Here is a 24,154-nt window from a genome sequence, read left to right as displayed (position 1 = left end):
AGGAAAAGAAATATGATGTAATTGGAATCACTGAAACTTGGTGGGACAATACACATGATTGGAATACAAGACTAGAAGGATACAACTTATTTGCAAGAAACAGACTTGATAAACGAGGAGGGGGTGTCACATTGTATGTTCGAAACGCGTATATCTGCACAGAGATTGAAGCTTCAGAGACTGGGAGTTCTGTGGAAACTGTTTGGGTAAGAATACAAGGACAGAACAATGGAAAGGACACCATTGTAGGCATTTACTACAGGCCGCCTGTGCAAGCCGAAGATATAGATAAACTCTTTATGCATCAGATGGCCAAGTTCTCCAAAAAATATGACATAGTTGTCATGGGAGATTTCAACTATCCAGACATTTGTTGGGAATCTCTCTCAGGCAAAACTAACAGGTCAAGGAAATTCTTATCCTCTCTTGCTGACAACTTTATCTTCCAAAAGGTAAGGGAGAAAACAAGGGGAACTGCTACCTTGGATCTAATCCTTATAAACAGGGAGGAAATGGTTGAGGAGGTAAAAGTGGCTGGGACCCTAGGAGGTAGCGACCATGCTATTTTAGAATTTTGGATAACTAGAGGTGGAAGACCTGTGAAGACTCAGACGTCAAGGTTAGATTTCAGAAAGGCAGATTTTAAGGGATTCAGAAAGAGAATTGGAGGGATCCAATGGCTGGATATCCTTAAAGACAAAAATGTCCAGGAAGGATGGGAAATCTTGAAAAATGAAATTCTCAAAGCACAGTTGTTAACAATTCCGAAAAGAGGGAAGAATAGGAAGCATTTAAGGAAACCAGGATGGATGAACACAGAACTTAAGCACATGCTAAAAAGGAAGAAAAAAATGTTTATAAAATGGAAAGAGGGAGGCATATCTAAAGAAGAATATAATGCTGTCTGCAGAACCTGCAGGGCACAAATCAGATTAGCTAAAGCTGAAAATGAACTGAGGCTTGCAAGAGATGTCAAAAGCAATAATAAAGGATTTTGGGGATATGTCAAAAGTAAAAGAAAAGTCAAAGATGCTATAGGATTTTTACAGGATGAAAATGATGAAATGGTAAGACAGGATGTTGAGAAGGCTGAACTTTTAAATTCCTATTTTGCATCTGTTTTCTCTCAGAAAGGAAATGCAACATCAACTGTTATTCACTGTCCTATTAAGGGAATAGAAGAATCCAGGATATTTATAAACAGAAAGATAGTGAGGAAACACTTAGCTAACCTAAATTAATTCAAGTCTCCAGGTCCAGATGAATTACACCCCAGAGTACTGAAGGAGATAGCAGAAGAAATTTTTGAACCCCTCTCCATAATCTTTGAAAATTCTTGGAGAACAGGAGAAGTGCCAGAAGACTGGAGAAGAGCAAATGTTGTTCCTATCTTCAAAAAGGGGAAGAAGGTGGAACCAGGCAACTATAGGCCGGTGAGTCTGACTTCTATACCAGGAAAGATCTTTGAACAAATTATTAAACAACATGTATGTCAATACCTGGATAAGAATGAAGTGATTAAACAGAGTCAGCATGGGTTTCTAACTAATAAGTCATGTCAGACTAACTTAATTTCCTTCTATGACGGTATCACTGATTGGGTGGATCAAGGAAATGCTGTAGATATAGTATATCTTGACTTCAGCAAAGCATTTGACAAAGTCTCTCATACAATCCTTATTGAAAAAATGACTAAGTATGGAATGGACAAGGCAACTGTTAGGTGGATTCATAACTGGCTTAGTGATCGGACCCAAAGAGTGGTCGTAAATGGCTGCACATCCAGTTGGAAGAATGTCTCAAGTGGGGTACCACAGGGCTCTGTCCTGGGCCCTGTATTGTTCAACATCTTTATCAACGATTTAGATAAAGGAATTGAGGGTAAACTGATTAAATTTGCTGATGACACAAAGCTAGGAGGGATAGCTAATACTAGAGAAGAGAGAGAGAGGATTCAAAAAGATTTAAATAAACTGGAGAAGTGGGCAGCAACTAACAGAATGGTTTTTAACAGGGAGAAATGCAAAGTACTACATCTGGGCAATAAAAATGAAAAAAGCATATATAGAATGGGAGGAATAGGGCTAAGTGACAGCACATGTGAAAAAGACTTGGGTATACTAATAGATCACAGACTGAATATGAGTCAACAGTGTGATGCAGCAGCAAAAAAGGCAAATGCAATTCTAGGATGTATTAACAGAAGCATACAGTCTAGATCACGTGAAGTCATTATTTCCCTCTACTCCTCTTTGGTCAGACCTCATCTGGAATATTGTGTCCAGTTTTGGGCACCACATTTTAAAAAAGACATCAACAAACTGGAGCAAGTTCAGAAAAGAGCGACCAGAATGGTGACCGGTCTGCAAACCCTGTCTTATGAGGAAAGGTTGCAGGATTTGGGAATGTTTAGTTTGCAAAAGAGAAGACTGAGAGGAGACTTAATAGCTGTCTACAAATATCTAAATGGCTGTCACATTGTAGAAGGATCAACTTTATTCTCATTTGCACAAGGAAAGACTAGAAGCAATGGGATGAAACTGAATGGGAAGAGACACAGATTAGATATTAGAAAAAACTTTTTGACAGTTAGAGTGATCAATGAGTGGAACAGGCTGCCACGAGAAGTGGTGAGTTCTCCTTCAATGTAAGTCTTCAAACAGAGGCTGGACAGACATCTGACTGGGATGATTTAGCGAATCCTGCTTTGAGCAGGGGGTTGGACCAGATGGCCCAGGAGGTCCCTTCCAACTCTACGATTCTATGATTCTATGATTCTAGAGTATCCTGCAACTTAGGAGACAAACCCTGTACAAATTGCCTCCTAAGTGCAGGGTCATTCCACTGAGTGTTAGTTGCCCATCTCCTAAACTCAGAGCAGTACTCCTCAGCAACCCGGGCTCCCTGTTTACACCTACGGATTCGGAATTCCGCCAGGGCGACGCCATCAGGATTCCCATACACAAGCACCAAAGCCGCAAAAAACTCATTCACGGACTCTAATGATGGAGAATCGTCCGGTAGGGAGAAGGCCCGGGATTGGGGATCCCCTTTAAGAAGGGACATAATGATTCCCACCCGTTGCTCTTCACTCCCTGATGAACGAGGGCGCAGCCTGAAATACAATTTACAGGCTTGCTGAAAAACCAAGAATTGATCTCTCCCTCCAGAAAATCTGTCAGGGAGGGATATCTTGGGTTCTGGCTGAGCCTGTCTCTGAACCAAGCCCCCAAAGCCCACCAACTGCTGCAGTTGCTGCACCAACTCACCGCGCAGCCCCCTAATCTCATCAGTAAGGGTCTGCAGCATTTGGGCAAAGGTTTGAACTGGGTCCATGGCTCAGCAGAGCAAAAAAAAAAAATTATTGGTTGGTGATAATGTCACGATGACCCGTCCTGTGTGACGCGACCCGCAGGCCGGTAACTAAAAGAACAAGACGCGGGGAAAGGGGAAACAGTTTCAATGGTGGGCCCTGCGATAGGGAAAGGGGACGTGGAGACCTCCTGCACTCCCCTGAGTCAGTGTCCCTAACGCTCCTAACGTTCCCTATGCCGGTTCCGCACCGGGCGCTGATCAGGAACCTGTCGCCCTAGCACACCCTACACCTATCCCTTGCTAGGGAGCTGGTTGGCGCAGGCACTGGCCCCACCGCTGTACTAATACACACTAAGGAAAAACACAAACAGGGAAACACCATTTAGCTTTACTCTGTCGCACTTGCTCCTGGCAACAGAGTCCACCACCAGAATGCAGCTCTCCTCCTGAATCGCTGCCACCAAGCTCTGTCAGAGCTACAAGAAAATCCCCTATGACTCCTTCCACACCAGGGCTAAGACAGTGCTGCAAGGAACGCTCTCCAGCTCCTTCCTCCACCAAGGATGGTTGAAATGAACACTATCACCAACACTGATTGCAACACCTGTGACTCTTTTATAGCAGAGTCAGAGCCATCACACCTGCATTATAATCATGTGCACTTAACTAAAGAAACAAGAGTGCAATGACGCTCCCCACCACCGGGGGCAAACTTAGAACAAACGACACCACAGTGCAATAATCCTAATGGCCACCGGGGGCAAAAACCAAACTTAAGCACAGCTTAAGTAAGCAAAGGTTACCTGTGCTTTTTATCTGTCATGATCCAGCATGGATCATGACAGTGACCAGCTGAGTGCTGGGTCATATTTGCATTGGTGTACTAGAAAAACATGCAAATTAGATGTTTCCCAGAGTTTATATTGGGGTCTATTTAGGGGGAATGTATCTTTTTTCTTAAGTGATGTACCAAAGTCCTCCAGTGTTCTGACTATGAGAACAAACCAACCAAGGAGCACTGGCATGAAACATAGGAAACAACTACAAATCCCAACAACTTCATTGGAAATTGTAGTATTTCTTGTGCTGCCACCAAGTATCCATGGCTCTTTGGAGGTCGAAAATAACAACTGACTTCTGAGGTTTCTCCTGGGACACTGGGGAATCAGTAGAGCAGTTTTGGTCTGGTCGGTATAGTTTGGAGAGACGTTGATCTTCGTAGACCGGGACCAATCTCATTTCCACCTTCTTCTATATCTGGTGCACAGTCTGCATTTCCAGCCATGGTTGTCCAAGCTCTGTCCATTGGTCTGTTGGATTTGTTTCTTGGGTCTGGATTTCGGTGGATCCCGTGGTTTCCATTTTGGATAGATGGATATTATGGTATTCATCCAAATAAAGAACATCCAACATTCAGAATATGACAATGATGGGAATTCATTTCCTGGCAGTAATCCATGACACATATGGCCAATATCGCATTAATTAGCATTCCCGGGAAGTTTCCCCCCTTTGTGTAAGACGCTTGGCTCCAGATCTCCAGCGCTGTGGGTGCTGCACCGCATTAATATCCCTGTCCCAGAGGGCGAAATTACTCACAAATAACACCAGGTAGCCACCGAGCCAGCGGGATGAAAAGAGGCCGGGAAATAGGATCGTTCGCAGGCAGAGCAGAGGGAAGATTATTTAATTAAAGCTGACAAAGCTCCTCCATGATCACCGGCTCTGGCAATGTGAAATTAAAGTGTGTTTTGGCTTATAATTGAATTATTTACTACAAGCCTCCTGCATTGTACTTGGCAGGCAAAGGAGGCAAATGTGCTCCGTAGGCTCCAGTTCAGACTCAGTTCATCATACCCACTGTTCTATTCATAGGGGGGATGGGTTACATGAAATATATTACATATACAGTGCCTTGCAAATGTTTTAGACCCCCCTATAAGTCAAGATTTGTGTGACTTATGAAAGATTCTTGTAGTATTAAAAAGTTATTCACCCTCCAAAAAAAAAGAAGTCGGCACCCATCCACGAGGGCCTGACCCCTGGGACCACCAGCGATCCCAAGATCCGGAATGGAGGGGATGTGCGTATGCTCAACCTCCGCTCCATTCATTGTCTATGGGACTGTCAGCGAAATTACAGCCCTACGATATTTTTGGCAGTCTCATTGACCATGGATGGAGCAGAGGTTGAGCATACGCAACTCCACTCCAATCAGGATGGAGTCGCAAAACCCTGGTCAGGGGCTTTCAGTGCCACAATCGTATGATGGCTGGGGGTCCCAATGGTCGTAGCTCCAGTAATAATCTACTGTGGAATAAGAAGAGAACACTGGCTTGTAATTAAGAACCCTGTCTAGAACAATCTGTGTAAGTGTTATTTTTCAGTGAGGGGAGGGTGTGAATACTTTTGCAAAGTAGTTTTTTTTCTCTCTTGCAATCTACAAAATGCATAGTAATGTACCCTGCTCCACCAATGCAGCAGTGTTGTGACTTCTGAGCGGACAGAGTGGTCCAGGGAAGGGGGGAGGGGGGGTGGAGAATTAGCAGGTGATGATTATGCCTTCATTTATTGATTTATAATTAATTCATATCTAAAAATATTTCTTTACTGTCAGACAACCCCTTCAAGAAACCGCAATGTATCCACAGATGGCATTAAGATCACGTTGTAAATTTTCTAATAAATGATACCGTCTCACTTTCCAGATGAAAATAGAAATGAGACATAACATCATCTGTCAGGTTCTGCTTCTCTGGCAAATCTCAGCTTTGTTTTCACTCAACAGCTTGTCTTGTTTAACTAGAGAAGCGGCGTCCCGACATATGGAACGTGTCCGTCGACGCTTTCTTTTTCTCTCAATGTGGCAAAGTCTACGAAGAAGTTAGAAAGTTCTGATCAATTTCTATAAGGTCATAAAGGGATATTTTTTAATCTGTTTGCACTAAATTTTCCTGATAAAAGATTAATGTAGAGTTACTTTGTACAAATCATGCCACTTTAACAGTGTAAGGGGTTTTGACTTTAGAATGGCTCTAAGATGCATCAAATGTATTAATAGGCACATGCCTTCCTGCGGACAAAGCTGGGGCTGAATTTCAAAAAACTGTTGTAGAAAAATTTCTTAAAGGGGACTTTTCTCCAAGTCAAAACTGGCCACGTTTTTTGCTTTATTTTATTTCCGCCACTCCCCTGAATGTTCTGTTTTTGTTTTTTTCAAAATCCGCCTTACGGATCCAGAGATATGGGTCTTTATATTTAGTGCTATTTTTCATGGTCTTTAATAAGGAGGCGGAGCTCATATCCAATTATGCAGAGCAGCCTAAATACACGCCCCAAACCTTATGTTAGCCACGCCCCCTCTGAGTTTCATAAAAATGTTAGATAAAAAAAACCCCCATATCTTTGGTACCGTATGACGGATTTTAAAAGAATAAAAAACGTAATACTCAGGGGAGCCGTCGGAATAAAATAGGAGCAAGAAATGTCCACTTTTGACCTGGTGACATGTCCTGTTTAAAGGGATTTTCTCATATTTATTGAGCTTCCTACAGAGCTCATCATAGGTCGTTTTCTGCCACTCTTTGTCCTACCGTCATTGGCAGATTACATACTGGAGCAGCAGAATGAGCACAATAGTAAGGATACATGACCAAAGTCACCTTTACCACTCACTCCGATTTTTAATTCCATTGATTGGGCCTGACTTGTGGCTTTATGAAGGAGTTTTCATCTTTGATGACCATTGGGTCATCCATTGGAAGACCCATTTTAACTTTTAGAACAAAATTTACCCTTTGCAATGGCTCAATGTTATTGCAGGTGGTAATAGAGATCTCTCCCAAAATAATATCAATGATAGAGAACAACCCATGTAAACAAAATCTTCCAAAAAATTTTGCCACAAAATAAGAAATGTATCAAAAGAAAGAAAGCAATTCTGCAGCAGTTTTGTTTTACAGTATCGTAAAAATGGAAATCTGATTCTCCAGGTCAATACAATAATAGAAATAACAGACTTGTATAGTTTTTATTTTTTACATTTAAGTGCTTAATAAAAATCAGAAGTTACAAAAAAAAAAAAAAAATGGGGGTCTGCATCTCCGCTACCCGTATTGTTTTATTTTTCTGTACTGTGCCGGGCTCATTTTTTTCATTTTTTTCTGTGCTGACTCTGAGCTGATACCATTTTGCAATGTAGGGATTACTTTTATTATCATTTTATTAGAACGTAGAGTTGATCGAAATTATGTAATTTTGACACTTAAAGTTTTTATTTCTCTTTTCAGTGATTACCGAAAACATTAATTCAGTTTAGATTTTGATAGAATTGACTTTTCTGGATATTACGATACCAGTCAGGTTTATTTTATTTTAGATTTTTTTTATAGACTTTATTTAGAATGAGGAAAAGGAGGGAGTGATTGAAATTTTTTTTGTTTTTTTTAACTTTTTTATTACTATAAAGTTTATTTTTCTTTAAGTACGTGATCCTGCGATCGTCCGGTGGCTTATACCAGAGTATTGCAGTACCTAGTAAAATTGCGGTCTCCTGTCACGCTCAACCCATAACTGAGTTTCATGGGAGGACCACGTATGCAGATTGGACTTTCTTGTGGAAGGAACCTATGTGGCAATGCCATCATATTAATGGCTGACAGCAGCGATCGGAGCTCTGCTCAAGATTCCGCTGTTAGAAACAGATACCGGTTCTGTAACATGACTGGCATTTACTGCAGGTGGAGGAAGCTCAGCTCTGGAGTGCTCTATGTACATGGTCGCCCCACCGCAAGATGTACAGTTATGCCGATATAGGCAAATAAATTACAAATAAAAAAGATGGATTTTTTTTTTTAGAAAAATCTTCTTCCCTGTAAAGCTCAGGAGAATTGGTGCTTGTAGTTGTCTCAGTCATGAAGATGAAGCCATGCCAATAAGATGTGCTGTAAATGAAAAAAAAAAAATAAGTTTCTCAGGTGGGCTCCGAAGATTAGAATACATTTCCCAGTTTAGATCTGCTGAAAATCTAAGCGGATTTGATGTGCCATTTGGGATTTCATCACAAGAGAAGCTCCAGATGTTCCTCCATGGATGTGGCCAGCCAGTGCGTTTCGCTCAGCAGTAGGCTCCTTTCCACTAAGTTGAGTTTTACTGTCGAGAATAACGTGTTAATTGAGTCGCTGACGTCAATTCACGCTTCACGTCAGCTGGAAAATCTGGCACAATGAGACACATTTATCAAAGTCTTAGATTGTATCTGAATCTTCTATAGGAGAATTTTTCCACTAATGGTGGGAGAGACCAGGTCTAGAAGATGGTTCCATCAACTGTATGGGTCACCGTAAGACATGTATGTGAAGAAAGACATCAGAGACCTTACTGTCTATGTAGTACAGCTAAGGTTGAAGGCATGAGTTCACCTAAAATGGATCTGGAAACCTGATGAAGGGAATGGACCTTTAGGGCAGAGTCAGCACCTTCTAGGATGGTGGTATAGTAGAGCGGTGTCTAAGCATGAAATTAATGTACTTTTGTCGCTAGCTACATCTACATGCATTTGTCTCTAGACGTTTGTATCTTGCTAATGCCTCCATATAAATGAATTGATTTCCATGTAGTATGAATTTTGAAAAGTCATAAATTCTTTTAAATCTAAATGTAGTTTAGCTGGATATGTTGTTGCATTTGGATTAAAAAGGGTTTTCGAGAACATGGCTATGAAATGCATCTTTAAAATGGAGTTGTGGCATGAATGCCATCAATCTATTTTCTGCTTATGGGATTGACTGAGTCACGTTTTCTGCTTTCAACATCAGTCCTATAGAAAATGAATAGATCTATGGCTTTCATGCGTGGCCATTGCTTCAATCCAACAGAGCATTTCAGAGTCCGGGGATCGGTAGGATTCTCACCTGTCAATAAGTGATAACTTACCAAATTGGGACAAATGTTTAATGATTAGGCAAGGTTCGTACTATTGTCAGAGGATGGCCTCCTTCATGCTACTTACCATGTTGTGTTCTCTAAATATTTGCTATGTTTTAGGGCTCCCATGGGTTTTACAACAAGAAAATGGACTGTTTTGCCTTTTTAGGACATCATGGTTTAGATACAAGCTTGGACTTTTCAAAAGGGATGATGGTGGGACCCCAGTACGGTTCCCATCACTCCAAAATTGAGGATGCCATAAATATGCAGAGCTTATAAGATATTTGTCTGTGTATCATGACTACCTATGTTGGGTGGATGAAACCATTCTGCATTTTGGCATCGTGCAAAGTTTGGAATGTTTTGTCATTCTGGATGCAATGCTGACCCACATTGCCCCAATGGGTCTTTTGTGTGATTAGCACCGCAGTTGCCTTTGCCTTTAGACACATGCAGACTTGTCAGTAATTATTACTCTTTGCCTCATGCAATGAACAAAAAATTGCTAATCGAATGTGGCAATGAAAGTGGAAAGAGGCGTAAGAAAATGATGTGAGATGGAAACATAAAGTAATGTTAATATTTTGAATAATTCAGAACATTTTGAAACCAGTTTTACCCCCGGGCGGTGAGCATAGAGAACAATGTAATTATGCTTGGTATCTGTATATAATTGAAATTCCTTAGGGAAAAGTAAAAAGTGTCCTTTATATTGCAGAACTCAGCAGGGCATTGCAGAGCGCGTAATGGAAATGTTAGGCTCATTTTTTCGCGTTGGGTCGGCAAAGCTTATTCCTCCTGAGTTATCTGTCTATAAAGCAGATTTATTTGGTGTCACTCTTTGGGGGTGTTGAGATTCCTGTTACATAAGACACATTGAATTCCGTTGGGGCCACATATTGATGTGTCCATCACTCATTTTATATACTATGTGTCCCAGTGTAAAATAGCAATACGTTATACTTACCTCCCGCACCGGTGATGTCGGTGCTGGGTGTCCCGGAACATTGTTGTGCCACGTGAGCCTTGCAGCACATTGGTGGCCTCAGATTGATTGCAATGTTCTTGTGGCAGAATAATGTCCCATGAGGCTTGGGAGACCCGGCCCTGATATGGTTGGACCGCTGCCGATGCAGAGCTGGAGCATATATATGATTTTTACAGCATTTAAGAAAAGTTTGTCCAAGTAGTTGATAACAAAGTCAATACATTAACCAAACCCTCGACAGACTACAATTCACATTACAACCGCCCAGGTGGCTTCATACGGGCACATACTGTCCAGCATAGACATCTCCCAACAGAATATCAACATCATGTTTTTTTCTTAGTTAGTCATATCATATTACCCAGCTAGGGAAAATTTAAACGTAATGTCACGCGAGCCCTGATATACACGGCCATGGCTTCGCTGCCGATGCCGGTGAGTATCTGCCTTTTCTTGTTTTTCTTGCACTGGGGAATACAGCATTTAAGAAGGGGATGTCCAAGTAGTTGATAAATCCTTTAAAAGTTCTTAATCAAGATACAAAGTCAATATATTATCGAAACATACTAGCCAAACTTACGACAGGCTACAATTCATGCCACAACCACCTGGGTGGCCACATAGAGGCACATTTAGCATAAACGTCTCCCGAATCATATTTTTTTTTTCCTTAGTTAGGGATACTTTAGACGTCCATGATCATGGGTCCGGTCTCAGAATGCAGTACATGCACTGGCTGCGTGTCTCCTGACCCGAGTGTGACAGCTTCATATATTTCTATGAGCGAGGCTGTCGCGCTCGGTTCGGGAGATGTGTGGTGCAATCTAAGTTCTGACCCATGATCACAGACATCTGAAATAGCCCTTAATCATCTCACACCACCCATCTATGTTGGGCTAATGGAAAATGTAATGTCACGACTCACGCGAGCCCTGGGAGACCCGGCACTGACACGAGTGGAAGAATCCCAGTGCGAGCGGCGAATATCGGTTATTTTTATTTTAAACTTAATTTGTGACTAATGTTGGACGCATCAATTTGCAGAGAAGTGACTTCAATGGAATTCAAGGGATATGAGAGTTTTTCCCATGTCCCTGAATGTGTCTTATTTAACAAGTATCCAAACACCCCACAGTGACACCTGTAGGAGGGAACCAGTGTACAAACTCTAATTCCCCTAGAGAATTTCAGAATTGTTGTCTTTCTTTTTGAAAGGTTTCACATCGACGACTACTTGAAAGAACTTTCTGGAAAGGATGGATACATTGATAGACTGTTACTCAAGCTTTTCTGATCTAAGGGGTAACGTTTCTCCTTGTGAAGAGTGACAAGCAAGGCCTGGCATGCCATAGTGAGGAGACTTATATGCCATGCATTCTCGTCTGGGAAATGACATATGCAAATTTCCTCTTCAGAGAGGAAGAACTCTAGCGCCACCTATTGGAAGTAGTGATCCTAAAAGTCAATATCAACCCTTTAACGAGGCTTGTCACATGAGTTAGGATAAAAGCCAAACCAGAATCTCAGTTTGCAGACGCGGTGTTTCGTTGTGTGGCTTTTCGTCAGTGCATAGTATGAGATCTGATTTGGCTAGGGGAGAGGCTTAAGACTGGGATCTAAGGGGTAACGTTTCTTCTTGTGGCATGTCAGAGTAAGGAGACTTATTCACTACTACGTCTGCCAATTGAGATTCTGGTTTGGCTTTTATCCTAAGTCATATTGTAAGGCTCGTTAAAGAGTCGATATTGACTTTCAGGATTGCTACCAGAGTTCTAGTCCTCTTCCTATCTGAAGGGGAAATTTGTATTTCAAGCTTATGTGAAATGGCCATCTGGTTACTTACTTCATAGTCTCCTCACGGTCAATAGTTTTGTGGTTTCTTTTTCTATTCAAACCAACTCCATGTCAGACAAAAATAAACTGTAGATGATTTCTGTGGTTGTTGCTTCTTAGCACCAGTTGGATTCCAACCAGTTTAACTTGTGCCAATATGTTTTAACAGAAAGCAAATAAGCCAAAAGCATCTCCATTCTTCGACAAAGAATGGGAAAATACCCAAGCTGGGGTCATCATGGGTTAATGCCATCCTCTTCCCAATGGAACCAATGCCCTTAAACCACCCCTTTAAATGGACCGTAGTTTCATAAATTAAAATGGACTTGAATTTCCATTTTAACAACTCTTCATTTTAAGGACTATAAACCTCGTTCTTTGCTTTTCTCAGCGTTACCTGATTTGCACTGAATGTGATAAAAGAATATTTGGTACCTGGGTCTTTACCATAATAACACATGTGCGGCGGCGCGGCTTCTCATACCGGCGTCGTTAAGAAGCACCGGGCAGGTCCCAGCTCCTCTGTTTACTCTGCAGCAAGTAATGCAGAAAATGATTTTGTTTCATTCCTGACTAAACACGGATTCTGGAACCGAGAAACTGAGAATAAGAGACACCAAATAAAAGAGATTATTTTGTCGGAGGCCCAGGAGAGAAGCCGGAGCTGTGGCTGTTGGAAAAGAAGCCATCTAGAAAAGACGAGCGGAGACAAGTCCGGGAGTATGGATAGTAAATGCTACAATTGGGTTGATATTTGTGTTAGGAAGAACTGCTCCTAAAAAGTGGAACCCGAAATATAACTAGTAGTAGCACTGCCCCCAATATTCCCAGTAGTAGCACTGCCCATGATAGTAACCCTGCCCCCAATATTTCCAGTAGTAAAAGTGATCCCAGTAGTATCAGTGCTCCCAATATTCCCAGCAGTCAAAGTGATTCCAATAGTAACAGTGCTCCCAATATTCCCAGCAGTCAAAGTGATTCCAATAGTAACAGTGCTCCCAATATTCCCAGTAGTCAAAGTGATTCCAATAGTAACAGTGCTCCCAATATTTCCAGTAGTCAAAGTGATTCCAATAGTAACAGTGCTCCCAATATTCCCAGTAGTAAAAGTGATCCCAGTAGTAACAGTACCCCCAATATTCCCAGCAGTCAAAGTGATTCCAATAGTAACAGTGCTCCCAATATTCCCAGTAGTCAAAGTGATTCCAGTAGTAACAGTGCTCCCCATATTCCCAGTAGTCAAAGTGATTCCAGTAGTAACAGTGCTCCCCATATTCCCAGCAGTCAAAGTGATTCCAATAGTAAAAGTGCTCCCAATGTTCCCAGCAGTCAAAGTGATTCCAGTAGTAACAGTGCTCCCAATATTCTCAGTAGTCAAAGTGATTCCAGTAGTAACAGTGCTCCCAATATTCCCAGTAGTCAAAGTGATTCTAGTAGTAACAGTGCCCCCCATATTCCCAGCAGTCAAAATGATTCCAGTAGTAACAGTGCTCCCAATATTCCAAGCAGTCAAAGTGGTTCCAGTAGTAACAGTGCTCCCAATATTCCCAGTAGTCAAAGTGGTTCCAGTAGTAACAGTGCTCCCCATATTCCAAGTAGTCAAAGTGGTTCCAGTAGTAACAGTGCTCCCCATATTCCCAGTAGTCAAAGTGATTCTAGTAGTCACAGTGCCCCCAATATTCCCAGTAGTAAAAGTAGTTCCAGTAATAACTGTCCTGATAGCCTAAGTACTGGTGGTACTCCCAGTATCTGCAGTAATGGCAGTACTCCCAGCACTACTGAAGTTCAGCCTGCACACTGAAAGACATAGGTCTGCGCCTAAGCTGTGTACACAAAACGGTGGGAGATATTTTTCAATTCACTGTTTGCAGTATTATGATTCCAGCTCCGGTTAATTACTTTTATAACCGTACAAGACAAATAACACTTTTATGTAGTGATGAACTGTCTACAACAAACAGGACAATCTCTCCTGCAGCCTATAAGGTCCGTGTAAGATATTGGCAGGGGTCCACACCTGCCTGCAGATGGTGATATCCAGAATGTGGAGTGGAAGACGCTGATGCGATAACGCCTGGGAAGCCGGCGCTCCGCCTGCCAGCTGTGATTTATTGGCCGACGCGTTTTCTGTTTTCTATTAATATCCAGCATCTATAATACATAACCTTGTCAGAGGCGCTCAGTCACTCGTATTCATCCTTGTGTCCTCTCACCTGACGGCAGGAGTTAATCTGCAGCCAGGATCCTAATAGTGAGGAGAACAGAGGTATTTAATACAGGAAGTAGGCTGTAGTACCGCATCTGTACTGTAGGGCTGCACAGGTGAGCTGTGCTTAGAAACTCTGGAAAGATGGAGGAGATGTGTCAAAGTTCAGTAATACAAGGGACATGTAACAAAATAGGAATCAAAGTCGGGGTATGCCAAAACATATCTGATGTAAGACATTGTAAATGGTTGATCTAAGGTCTTTATACATGGCCGGACTGGGGTCTGTATACAGTGCTGGTCTGGGGTCTGTATACAGGGTTAGTCTAGGGTCTGTTCTGTATACAGGCCTGGTCTGGGGTCTGTATACAGGGCTGGTCTGGGGTCTGTATACAGGGTTAGTCTGGGGTCTGTTCTGTATACAGGCCTGGTCTGGGGTCTGTATACAGGGCTGGTCAGGGGTCTGTATACAGGGCTGGTCTGGGGTCTGTATACAGGGCTAGTCAGGGGTCTGTATACAGGGCTAGTCAGGGGTCTGTATACAGGGCTGGTCTGGGGTCTATATAGAGGGTTGGTCTGGGGTCTGCACACAGGGATGGTCTGGGGTCAGTATACACGGCTGGTTTGGGGTCTGTATACAGGGCTGGTCTGGGGTCAGTATACACGGCTGGTCTGGGGTCTGTATACAGAACTGGTCTGGGGTCTGTATACAGGGCTGGTCTGGGGTCTGTATACAGGGCTAGTCAGGGGTCTGTATACAGGGCTGGTCTGGGGTCTATATAGAGGGTTGGTCTGGGGTCTGCACACAGGGCTGGTCTGGGGTCAGTATACACGGCTGGTCTGGGATCTGTATACAGGGCTGGTCTGGGGTCAGTATACACGGCTGGTCTGGGGTCTGTATACACGGCTGGTCTGGGTTCTGTATACAGGACTGGTCTGGGGTCAGTATACAGGGCTGGTCTGAGGTCTGTATACAGGGCTGGTCTGGGGTCTGTATACAGGGCTGGTCTGGGGTCTGTATACAGGACTGGTCTGGGGTCTGTATACAGGGCTGGTCTGGGGTCTGTATACAGGGCTGGTCTGGGGTCTTTATACAGGACTGGTCTGGGGTCTGTATACAGGGCTGGTCTGGGGTCTGTATACAGGGCTGGTCTGGGGTCTGTATACAGGGCTGGTCTGGGGTCTGTATACAGGACTGGTCTGGGGTCTGTATACAGGGCTGGTCTGGGGTCTGTATACAGGGCTGGTCTGGGGTCTGTATACAGGACTGGTTTGGGGTCTGTATACAGGGCTGGTCTGGAGTCTGTATACAGGGCTGGTCTGGGGTCTGTACACAGGGCTGGTCTGGGGTCTGTATATAGGGCTGGTCTGGGGTCTGTATACAGGGCTGGTCTGGGGTCAGTATGCAAGGCCGGTCTGGGGTCTGTATACAGGACTGGTCTGGGGTCTGTATACAGGACTGGTCTGGGTTCTGTATACAGGGCTGGTCTGGGGTCTGTATACAGGGCAGGTCTGGGGTCTGTATACAGGGCAGGTCTGGGGTCTGTATACAGGGCTGGTCTGGGGTCTGTATACAGGGCTGGTCTGGGGTCTGTATACAGGACTGATCTGGGGTCAGTATACAAGGCCGGTCTGGGGTCTGTACACAGGACTGGTCAGGGGTCTGTATACAGGACTGGTCTGGGGTCTGTATACAGGACTGGTCTGGGGTCTGTATACAGGACTGATCTGGGGTCTATATAAAGGGTCGTGTGGGGTCTGTATATAGGGCTGGTCTGGGTCTGTATACAGGACTGGTCTGGGGTCTGTATACAGGACTGGTCTGTGGTCTGTATACAGCACTGGTCTGGGGTCTGTATACAGGACTGGTCTGTGGTCTGTATACAGGGCTGGTCTGGGGTCAGTATACAGGGCTGGTCTGGGGTCTATATAAAGGGTCGTCTGGGGTCTGTATATAGGGCTGGTCTGGGTCTGTATACAGGGCTGGTCTGGGGTCTGTATACAGGGCTGGTCTGGGGTCTATATACAGGGCTGGTCTGGGGTCTGTATACAGGACTGTTCTGGGGTCTGTATACAGGGCCGGTCTGGGGTCAGTATACAGGGCTGGTCTGGGGTCTATATAAAGGGTCGTCTGGGGTCTGTATATAGGGCTGGTCTGGGTCTGTATACAGGGCTGGTCTGGGGTCTATATACAGGGCTGTTCTGGGGTCTGTATACAGGGCCGGTCTGGGGTCTGTATACAGGGCCAGTCTGGGGTCTATATACAGGGCCGGTCTGGGGTCTGTATACAGGACTGTTCTGGGGTCTGTATACAGGGCCGGTCTGGGGTCTGTATACAGGGCTGGTCTGGGGTCTGTATACAGGGCCGGTCTGGGGTCTATATACAGGACTGTTCTGGGGTCTGTATACAGGGCCGGTCTGGGGTCTGTATACAGGACTGGTCTGGGGTCTGTATACAGGGCCGGTCTGGGGTCTGTATACAGGGCCGGTCTGGGGTCTATATACAGGACTGTTCTGGGGTCTGTATACAGGGCCGGTCTGGGGTCTGTATACAGGGCTGTTCTGGGGTCTGTATACAGGGCCGGTCTGGGGTCTGTATACAGGACTGGTCTGGGGTCTGTATACAGGGCCGGTCTGGGGTCTGTATACAGGGCCGGTCTGGGGTCTTTATACAGGGCCGGTCTGGGGTCTGTATACAGGACTGGTCTGGGGTCTGTATATAGAGCTGGTCTGGGGTCTGTATACAGGGCTGTTCTGGGGTCTGTATACAGGGCCGGTCTGGGGTCTGTATACAGGGTCGGTCTGGCCTGCGTGTTATGTGCAGACTTTATACTGGTAGTGGGCAGGAAGTTTGCGAGGAGAAGCCTCAGCCAATCGCTGCAGATGAGGAAGTGATGTCAGAGAAGGGGCCGTATTGGTTTGAAATCTCTTGTACTCTCCAAAATCATGAAACTTTTGGCATTTGTTACAGTTTTTGCATTTTAACCATAACTAGAAATGGAATTCACAAGTTTTAATGTAGTTTTTCCACCTTTTTGTCTTCATTCTTATATTGAGAGAAAACTGCATAGAAACCTGTGATGTGTGAACAAGGTTCATGCCCAGCGAGTCCATATGGCGGCACATGTGCTACACGTTTGTAGCGCTGCAGATGCCTCCGTGTAGCAACATATTACTCGAATTCCAATTGAACTTTTCTGCAGCTTTCACCCCGTGCTTTACAAACTTTCTGGTGAAAATCTGCAGAGTAAAATGACATCCTGCCATTGTTCCGTCTCGTCCACATTGTGGGATTGGATCGCGCTGCTCAGTTGATGCTCGGACAGTGCGCGGCGCACACGATCGGGAGAACGTGGTCTTTAGAGGTTGCGCTGTATAAACGGCTTACAATGTATCAGGTGTGAGATGTTTGATATTTACGCTATATGTGATGTACAGGAAACATTGAGATCTTATGTTTCTATTCTTGCGTTCCTTTCAGTTCCACCAAAGATCTCCAACATTTCTGCAGACATCACTGTGAATGAAGGCAGCAACGTGACCCTGGTGTGCATCGCCAATGGACGCCCGGATCCACTCATCACCTGGAGGCATCTGAACCCAACAGGTAGACCCTCTCCTGATCATAGATGATCAATTTATGATACTTTTTTAAGGACTGATCATTTTCTTATTGGACGAGTTCCCGTGATCCGTGCTGCATTTATCCAGAGGGTTTTGTATATATTTCTTTGCTGCTCTTGGATATTATGTGATGAAGCTTTGTCTGTAGGGGCACAAAAAACAGAATTATGTTTGACTAGTTCTACATGGTGCTGGCGATGTCCAGAAAGGAGATGTGAATCATGTGATACTGAACTTTTGGTTGTGAGGGGAAGAGCAGGGGTTGCACAGAAGTGTCTTGTAGCCCATTGACATGTATAGCCTAAACATTGGGTCACGCCCATGAGGAACAGAGACAACCAAAACAATGAGTCCCAGGTCTAGAGATCAGTGATGTGCGGTCGCCCCAGTCTCCATGCCTTCTTCTTTCTCTTATACCATTAGAGGAGTTTGTAATTTAGTTTTATAGGTTGGGAAATGCTGTTACCTTGAGCCATTGTTCACAGCCTGCAATCTGCATGTCACGGTCGGACATAATTATGTTGCGGTTAGTCCTGGAGTTATTTTTTAAGAACCTTCAGTTTCACAGCAATAGATTATAATTCTAAAATGTAATTTAAAATGTGATTGAACTGAGCACAATACAAAGCCAAACACCAGCAATCTGAGTGCAATAAATGGATGTGAGCCTTTGATTGTGGATTCATTTCCGTCTGCTTGATATCAGTCTTAGCTTTTTTAACTATCACATGGCAGTAAAGTACACCTGGCACTAATACGATTTGTGATAGTTTCAGAATCTTGGTTATTCTGCACTCAGTAGTAAAATTTCTGAGCGCCGTATTTCACCGAGGTTTGAGATGGATAAAATATCAATGTTTGTTATTTATTTTTGCATTTTTTTTTTTTAAATGTTTTGTAACTGTGACCAGTTGTAAACCAGATACAGATGTGTTCACCGTCACCTTTCCACAAATACCGTTAAGGCCTCCAGTTTCCCAATATTATTATTATTGTAACCTGGTAGTAACATAAGTGGCCTGAAACATATAGCATAAATATCTCCCTTCAAAATATCAGAAAATTCTGTTTTATTAAGGGTTGGTCAATTCTTACTATTTGGGATATGCTGAGTACAATGGAAAGGTAAGGAAAGACTAATCTGTAGTACATTCAATCTATATAAATTATTTATTTAAAAAATGTAACTTTAAATACATGAAAGATCTGTGTTTCTGCTACAAAGCTCCAAATCCAATGCATAGACATAAAGTTATTTAATAAAATTATGACTGGAGTCACCACTAGGGGGAGCTCCCTGTATACAGAGATACATGATAAGATCCTGTCTGTAGCCACCACTAGGGGGAGCTCCCTGTATACAGAGATACATGATAAGATCCTGTCTGTAGCCACCACTAGGGGGAGCTCCCTGTATACAGAGATACATGATAAGATCCTGTCTGCAGCCACCACTAGGGGGAGCTCCCTATATACAGAGATACATGATAAGATCCTGTCTGCAGCCATCACTAGGGGGAGCTCCCTGTATACAGAGATACATGATAAGATCCTGTCTGCAGCCACCACAAGGGGGAGCTCCCTGTATACAGAGATACATGATAAGATACTGTCTGCAGTCACCACTAGGGGGAGCTCCCTGTATACAGAGATACATAAGATCCTTGTCACGGTCACGCGTGGCTGGACACAGCGCCTCCAACAGGGCGGATTTAGATAACACGCATGACCCTGGATACACCGCCTCCAGTTGGGCGAATTTAAATAATAAAACTTGCAGCTGGACAGGCGATTTTCGGAAATACACGTAAGTCTGGAAACCCCGCCTCCAGTAAGGCGAATTTAAACAATAAAGGGAAAACCTGGGTAACAATAACAATGGTGGCCCTGCGATAGGGAAACGGGGAAGTGGCGACCTCCTGCACTCCCCTGAGTCAGTGTCTCTACACTCCTAATGTTCCTAGGCAGGTTCCGCACCGGGCGCCGCTCAGGATACCTTTAAACCCTAGCTCGCCCTCCACCTAAACCCTCACTAGTGAAGTGGACGGTGCGGAAACTAATCCCACCACTGCACTAAACACACATAAGGAAAAGAGACAAAACAGGGGAACACCACTTAGCTTTGTTCTGTTGCTTACGCTCCTAGCAAGAGAGCCCACCACCTGCGTGCATCTTTTCCTCCGACCGGGTCCAACACCATAGTGCAGCCTTGGAGTGAACAGAGTCCACCACCTGCGTGCAGCTGTCCAGAAAACAGAGTCCAGCATATGAGTACACCTATCCAGCATCTTGAGTCCAGCTTTTCAGCAACCGAATCCAGCATCATGAGTGCAGGTCTACACCATAGCTGCCACTCCACCAAGCCATGCAAGAACTCCTTGATGACACCATAGCTGCCACTCCAGGACTCTCACTGATCTGCCCGGGACTCTCTTTCAGCTCCATCCTTCACCCAGGCTTGCTTGTAACTGAGGACTAATCACACCGTGATTGACACACCTGACACTCTCTTATAGAGCAATCACACCTGTTACTTAATTGCGTGCACAAACTAAAGTAACCAAGGGCAATGACGCTCACCACCACCGGGGGGGGGGGGAATTTAGAACAAAAGACACCACAGTGCAGTAATCCTAATGGCCAACGGGGGCAAAAAACAAACCTTGGCACACAGTCAAAAGGAAAAAAAAGGTTACTTTGTGCCTTTAATCTGTCAGATCCAACCTGGATCATGACAATCCTGTCTGCAGCCACCACTAGGAGGAGCTCCCTATATATACAGGTACATGATAAGATACTGTCTGTAGCCACCAGTCGGGTGAGCTCCCTGTATACAGAGATACATGATAAGATCCTGCCTGCAGTCACCACTAGGGGGAGCTCCCTATATACAGAGATACATGATAAGACCCTGTCTGCAGTCACCGCTAGGGGGAGCTCCCTGTATACAGAGATACATGATAAGATCCTGTCTGCAGCCACCACTAGGGGGAGCTCCCTGTATACAGAGATATATGATAAGATCCTGTCTGCAGCCAAAGATCAACAGCCGTGGGTTCTGCTAAGCAGCTGCCTAGCACTCTGACAATGAAAATGGTGGAGACCCACAAAATGGGAGAAGGCTATAAGAAGGTAACAAAGTGTTTTCAAGTTGCCCTTTCCTCAGTTTGAAACATAAAAAAGAAATGACCGATACCAGTTAAAGTGGAGGTTAAGATAAGGACTGGAAGAGCAAGCAAAATTTCAGTGAGAGCTGTTCGTAGAATTGCTAGAGAGAGAGGCAAATCAAAATCCCGACTTGACTGCAAAAGACCTTCAGAGAAATTTAGCACTCTGGAGTTGTTGTACATTGTTCAACTGTTCATTGACACCTGCACAAATATGGCCTTTATAGAAGAGTCATCAGAAGAAAACTTCTTCTGCATCCTCATCATAAAATGCAATGTCAGAAGTATGCAAAAAAAAATCTAAACAAGCCTGATGAATTTTAGAAACAAGTCCTGTGGAATAATGAGGTTAAAATAGAATTTTCTGGCCACAATGATCAAAGGTACGTGTGGGAAAAAAAGGGCATAGGATTTCAGGAAAATAACATCTCGCCAACCATTAAGCATGGTGGTGGATCAATCATGCTTTTGGGTTGTGTTGTAGCCAATGGTACAGGGAACATTTCATGGGTAGAGGGAAGAATGGATTCAATGAAATTTCAACAAATTCTTCATGCAACCATAGCACCATCAATGACCAGCACAGTGCCCTGATCTGAATATCATTGAAAATCTGTGGCTAGACCTCAAATTAGCAGAGGAGGCTAGATGTACCAGGAATCTCAGAGAACTGGAGGAATTGTCCAAGGATGAATGGATGAAAATCCCTCAAACAACAATTGAAAGACTCTTGTCTGGCTACAAAAAGCGTTTACAAGCTGTGATACTTTTAAAAGTGGGTCTACTAGGTACTAACCCTGCAGGGTGCCCAAACTTTTGCATCAGCCCATTTTCCGTTTTAGATTTTTTTAGGTATATTGTATATATATATATATATATATATATATATACTTTTATTGCCTAAAGTATAAAGGAAATGTGTTATCTGTAATTTTAGCCTTTTAGAGGTCATTGCATCTTCAACTTGCTTTACTGTTCAAAATAACAGTAATTTTGATCAGGGGTGCACAAACTTTTAAATACCACTGTATGTAAATTATCACATTAATCAGTAGTAAATGGTAGATATAAACATGATTTGATATAAGCTGCAGACTTTCTATAAGGATGTACAGTATCTACATGGAGTGATTGTGGAGGAGCAGCACACAGCCATATCACTACTCCATCCCCAAAAAGATACAAAACCATCACATTTACTATGGACTTGTATTAATTTACAGAAATTTTGCATATATTATCCCTGAGGTTACATTATACTTGACATTACCTGAAAAATATGTTGTGTGTACTTCTTTCTTAAATTGTGCATCTCATTATTGTACTTGCAACAACAGTATCAATTTGTATTAAACCTCTGATTATTCAAACTAGATGGTGGCACGATTCTAACGCATCGGGTATTCTAGAATATACAGTTGTGGCCAAAAGTATTGACACCCCTGCAATTCTGTCAGTTAATACTCAGTTTCTTCCTGAAAATGATTGCAAACACAAATTCTTTGGTATTATTATCTTCATTTAATTTGTCTTAAATGGAAAAAACACAAAAGAGAATGAAGCAAAAAGCAAAACATTGATCATTTCACATAAAACTCCAAAAATGGGCCAGACAAAAGTATTGGCACCCTCAGCCTAATACTTGGTTGCACAACCTTTAGCCAAAATAATTGTGACCAACCGCTTCCGGTAACCATCAATGAGTTTCTTACAATGCTCTGCTGGAATTTTAGACCATTCTTCTTTGGCAAACTGCTCCAGGTCCCTGATATTTGAAGGGTGCCTTCTCCAAACTGCCATTTTTAGATCTCTCCACAGGTGTTCTATGGGATTCAGGTCTGGACTCATTGCTGGCCACCTTAGAAGTCTCCAGTGCTTTCTCTCAAACCATTTTCTAGTGCTTTTTGAAGTGTGTTTTGGGTCATTGTCCTGCTGGAAGACCCGTGACCTCTGAGGGAGACCCAGCTTTCTCACACTGGGCCCTACATTATGCTGCAAAATTTGTTGGTCGTCTTCAGACTTCATAATGCCATGCACACGGTCAATCAGTCCAGTGCCAGAGGCAGCAAAGCAACCCCAAAACATCAGGGAACCTCTGCCATGTTTGACTGTAGGGACCGTGTTTTTTTCTTTGAATGCCTCTTTTTTTCTCCTGTAAACTCTATGTTGATGTCTTTGCCCAAAAAGCTCTACTTTTGTCTCATCTGACCAGAGAACATTCTTCCAAAACGTTTTAGGCTTTTTCAGGTAAGTTTTGGCAAACTCCAGCCTGGCTTTTTTATGTCTGGGGGTAAGAAGTGGGGTCTTCCTGGGTCTCTTATCATACAGTCCCTTTTCATTCAGACGCCGACGGATAGTACGGGTTGACACTTTTGTACCCTCGGACAACAGGGCAGCTTGAACTTGTTTGGATGTTAGTCGAGGTTCTTTATCCAACATCCGCACAATCTTGCTTTGAAATCTCTTGTTAATTTTTCTTTTCCGTCCACATCTAGGGAGGTTAGCCACAGTGCCATGGGCTTTACACTTCTTGATGACACTGCGCACGGTAGACACAGGAACATTCAGGTCTTTGGAGATGGACTTGTAGCCTTGAGATTGCTCATGCTTCCTCACAATTTGGTTTCTCAAGTCCTCAGACAGTTCTTTGGTCTTCTTTCTTTTCTCCATGCTCAATGTGGTACACACAAGGACACAGGACAGAGGTTGAGTCAACTTTAATCCATGTCACCTGGCTGCAAGTGTGATTTAGTTATTGCCAACACCTGTTAGGTGCCACAGGTAAGTTACAGGTGCTGTTAATTACACAAATTAGAGAAGCATCACATGATTTTTCAAACAGTGCCAATACTTTTGTCCACCCTCTTTTTTATGTTTGGTGTGGAATTATATCCAATTTGGCTTTAGGACAATTCTTTTTGTGTTTTTTCATTTAAGACAAATTAAATGAAGATAATAATAACAAAGAATTTGTGTTTGCAATCATTTTCAGGAAGAAACTGAGTATTATCTGACAGAATTGCAGGGGTGTCAATACTTTTGGCCACAACTGTATATGCAGTTTATTTTTGAAGATTTAATAATAATGCACCC

At 43.3% G+C, this 24,154-nt stretch overlaps 1 protein-coding gene across 2 annotated transcripts in view; it reads left to right on the top strand.

The window, feature by feature from the left end:
* Nucleotides 1-24,154, top strand: part of LSAMP (limbic system associated membrane protein) — a 1,037,990-nt gene that overhangs the window by 632,633 nt on the left and 381,203 nt on the right. For both annotated transcript variants that reach the window (XM_073577086.1, XM_073577085.1), the window contains exon 3: nt 17,752-17,877. In XM_073577086.1, coding sequence (XP_073433187.1) covers nt 17,752-17,877 — 126 coding nt within the window. The remainder of the gene's footprint in view (nt 1-17,751; nt 17,878-24,154) is intronic.

This window comes from Dendrobates tinctorius, unplaced genomic scaffold, assembly GCF_039654945.1.
Source record: "Dendrobates tinctorius isolate UK_male_01 unplaced genomic scaffold, ASM3965494v1 ptg000054l, whole genome shotgun sequence".
Classification (NCBI taxonomy): domain Eukaryota; kingdom Metazoa; phylum Chordata; class Amphibia; order Anura; family Dendrobatidae; genus Dendrobates; species Dendrobates tinctorius.
The sequence above is the reverse complement of the archived record's forward strand: the minus strand, read 5'-3'. Positions and strand labels throughout refer to the sequence as shown.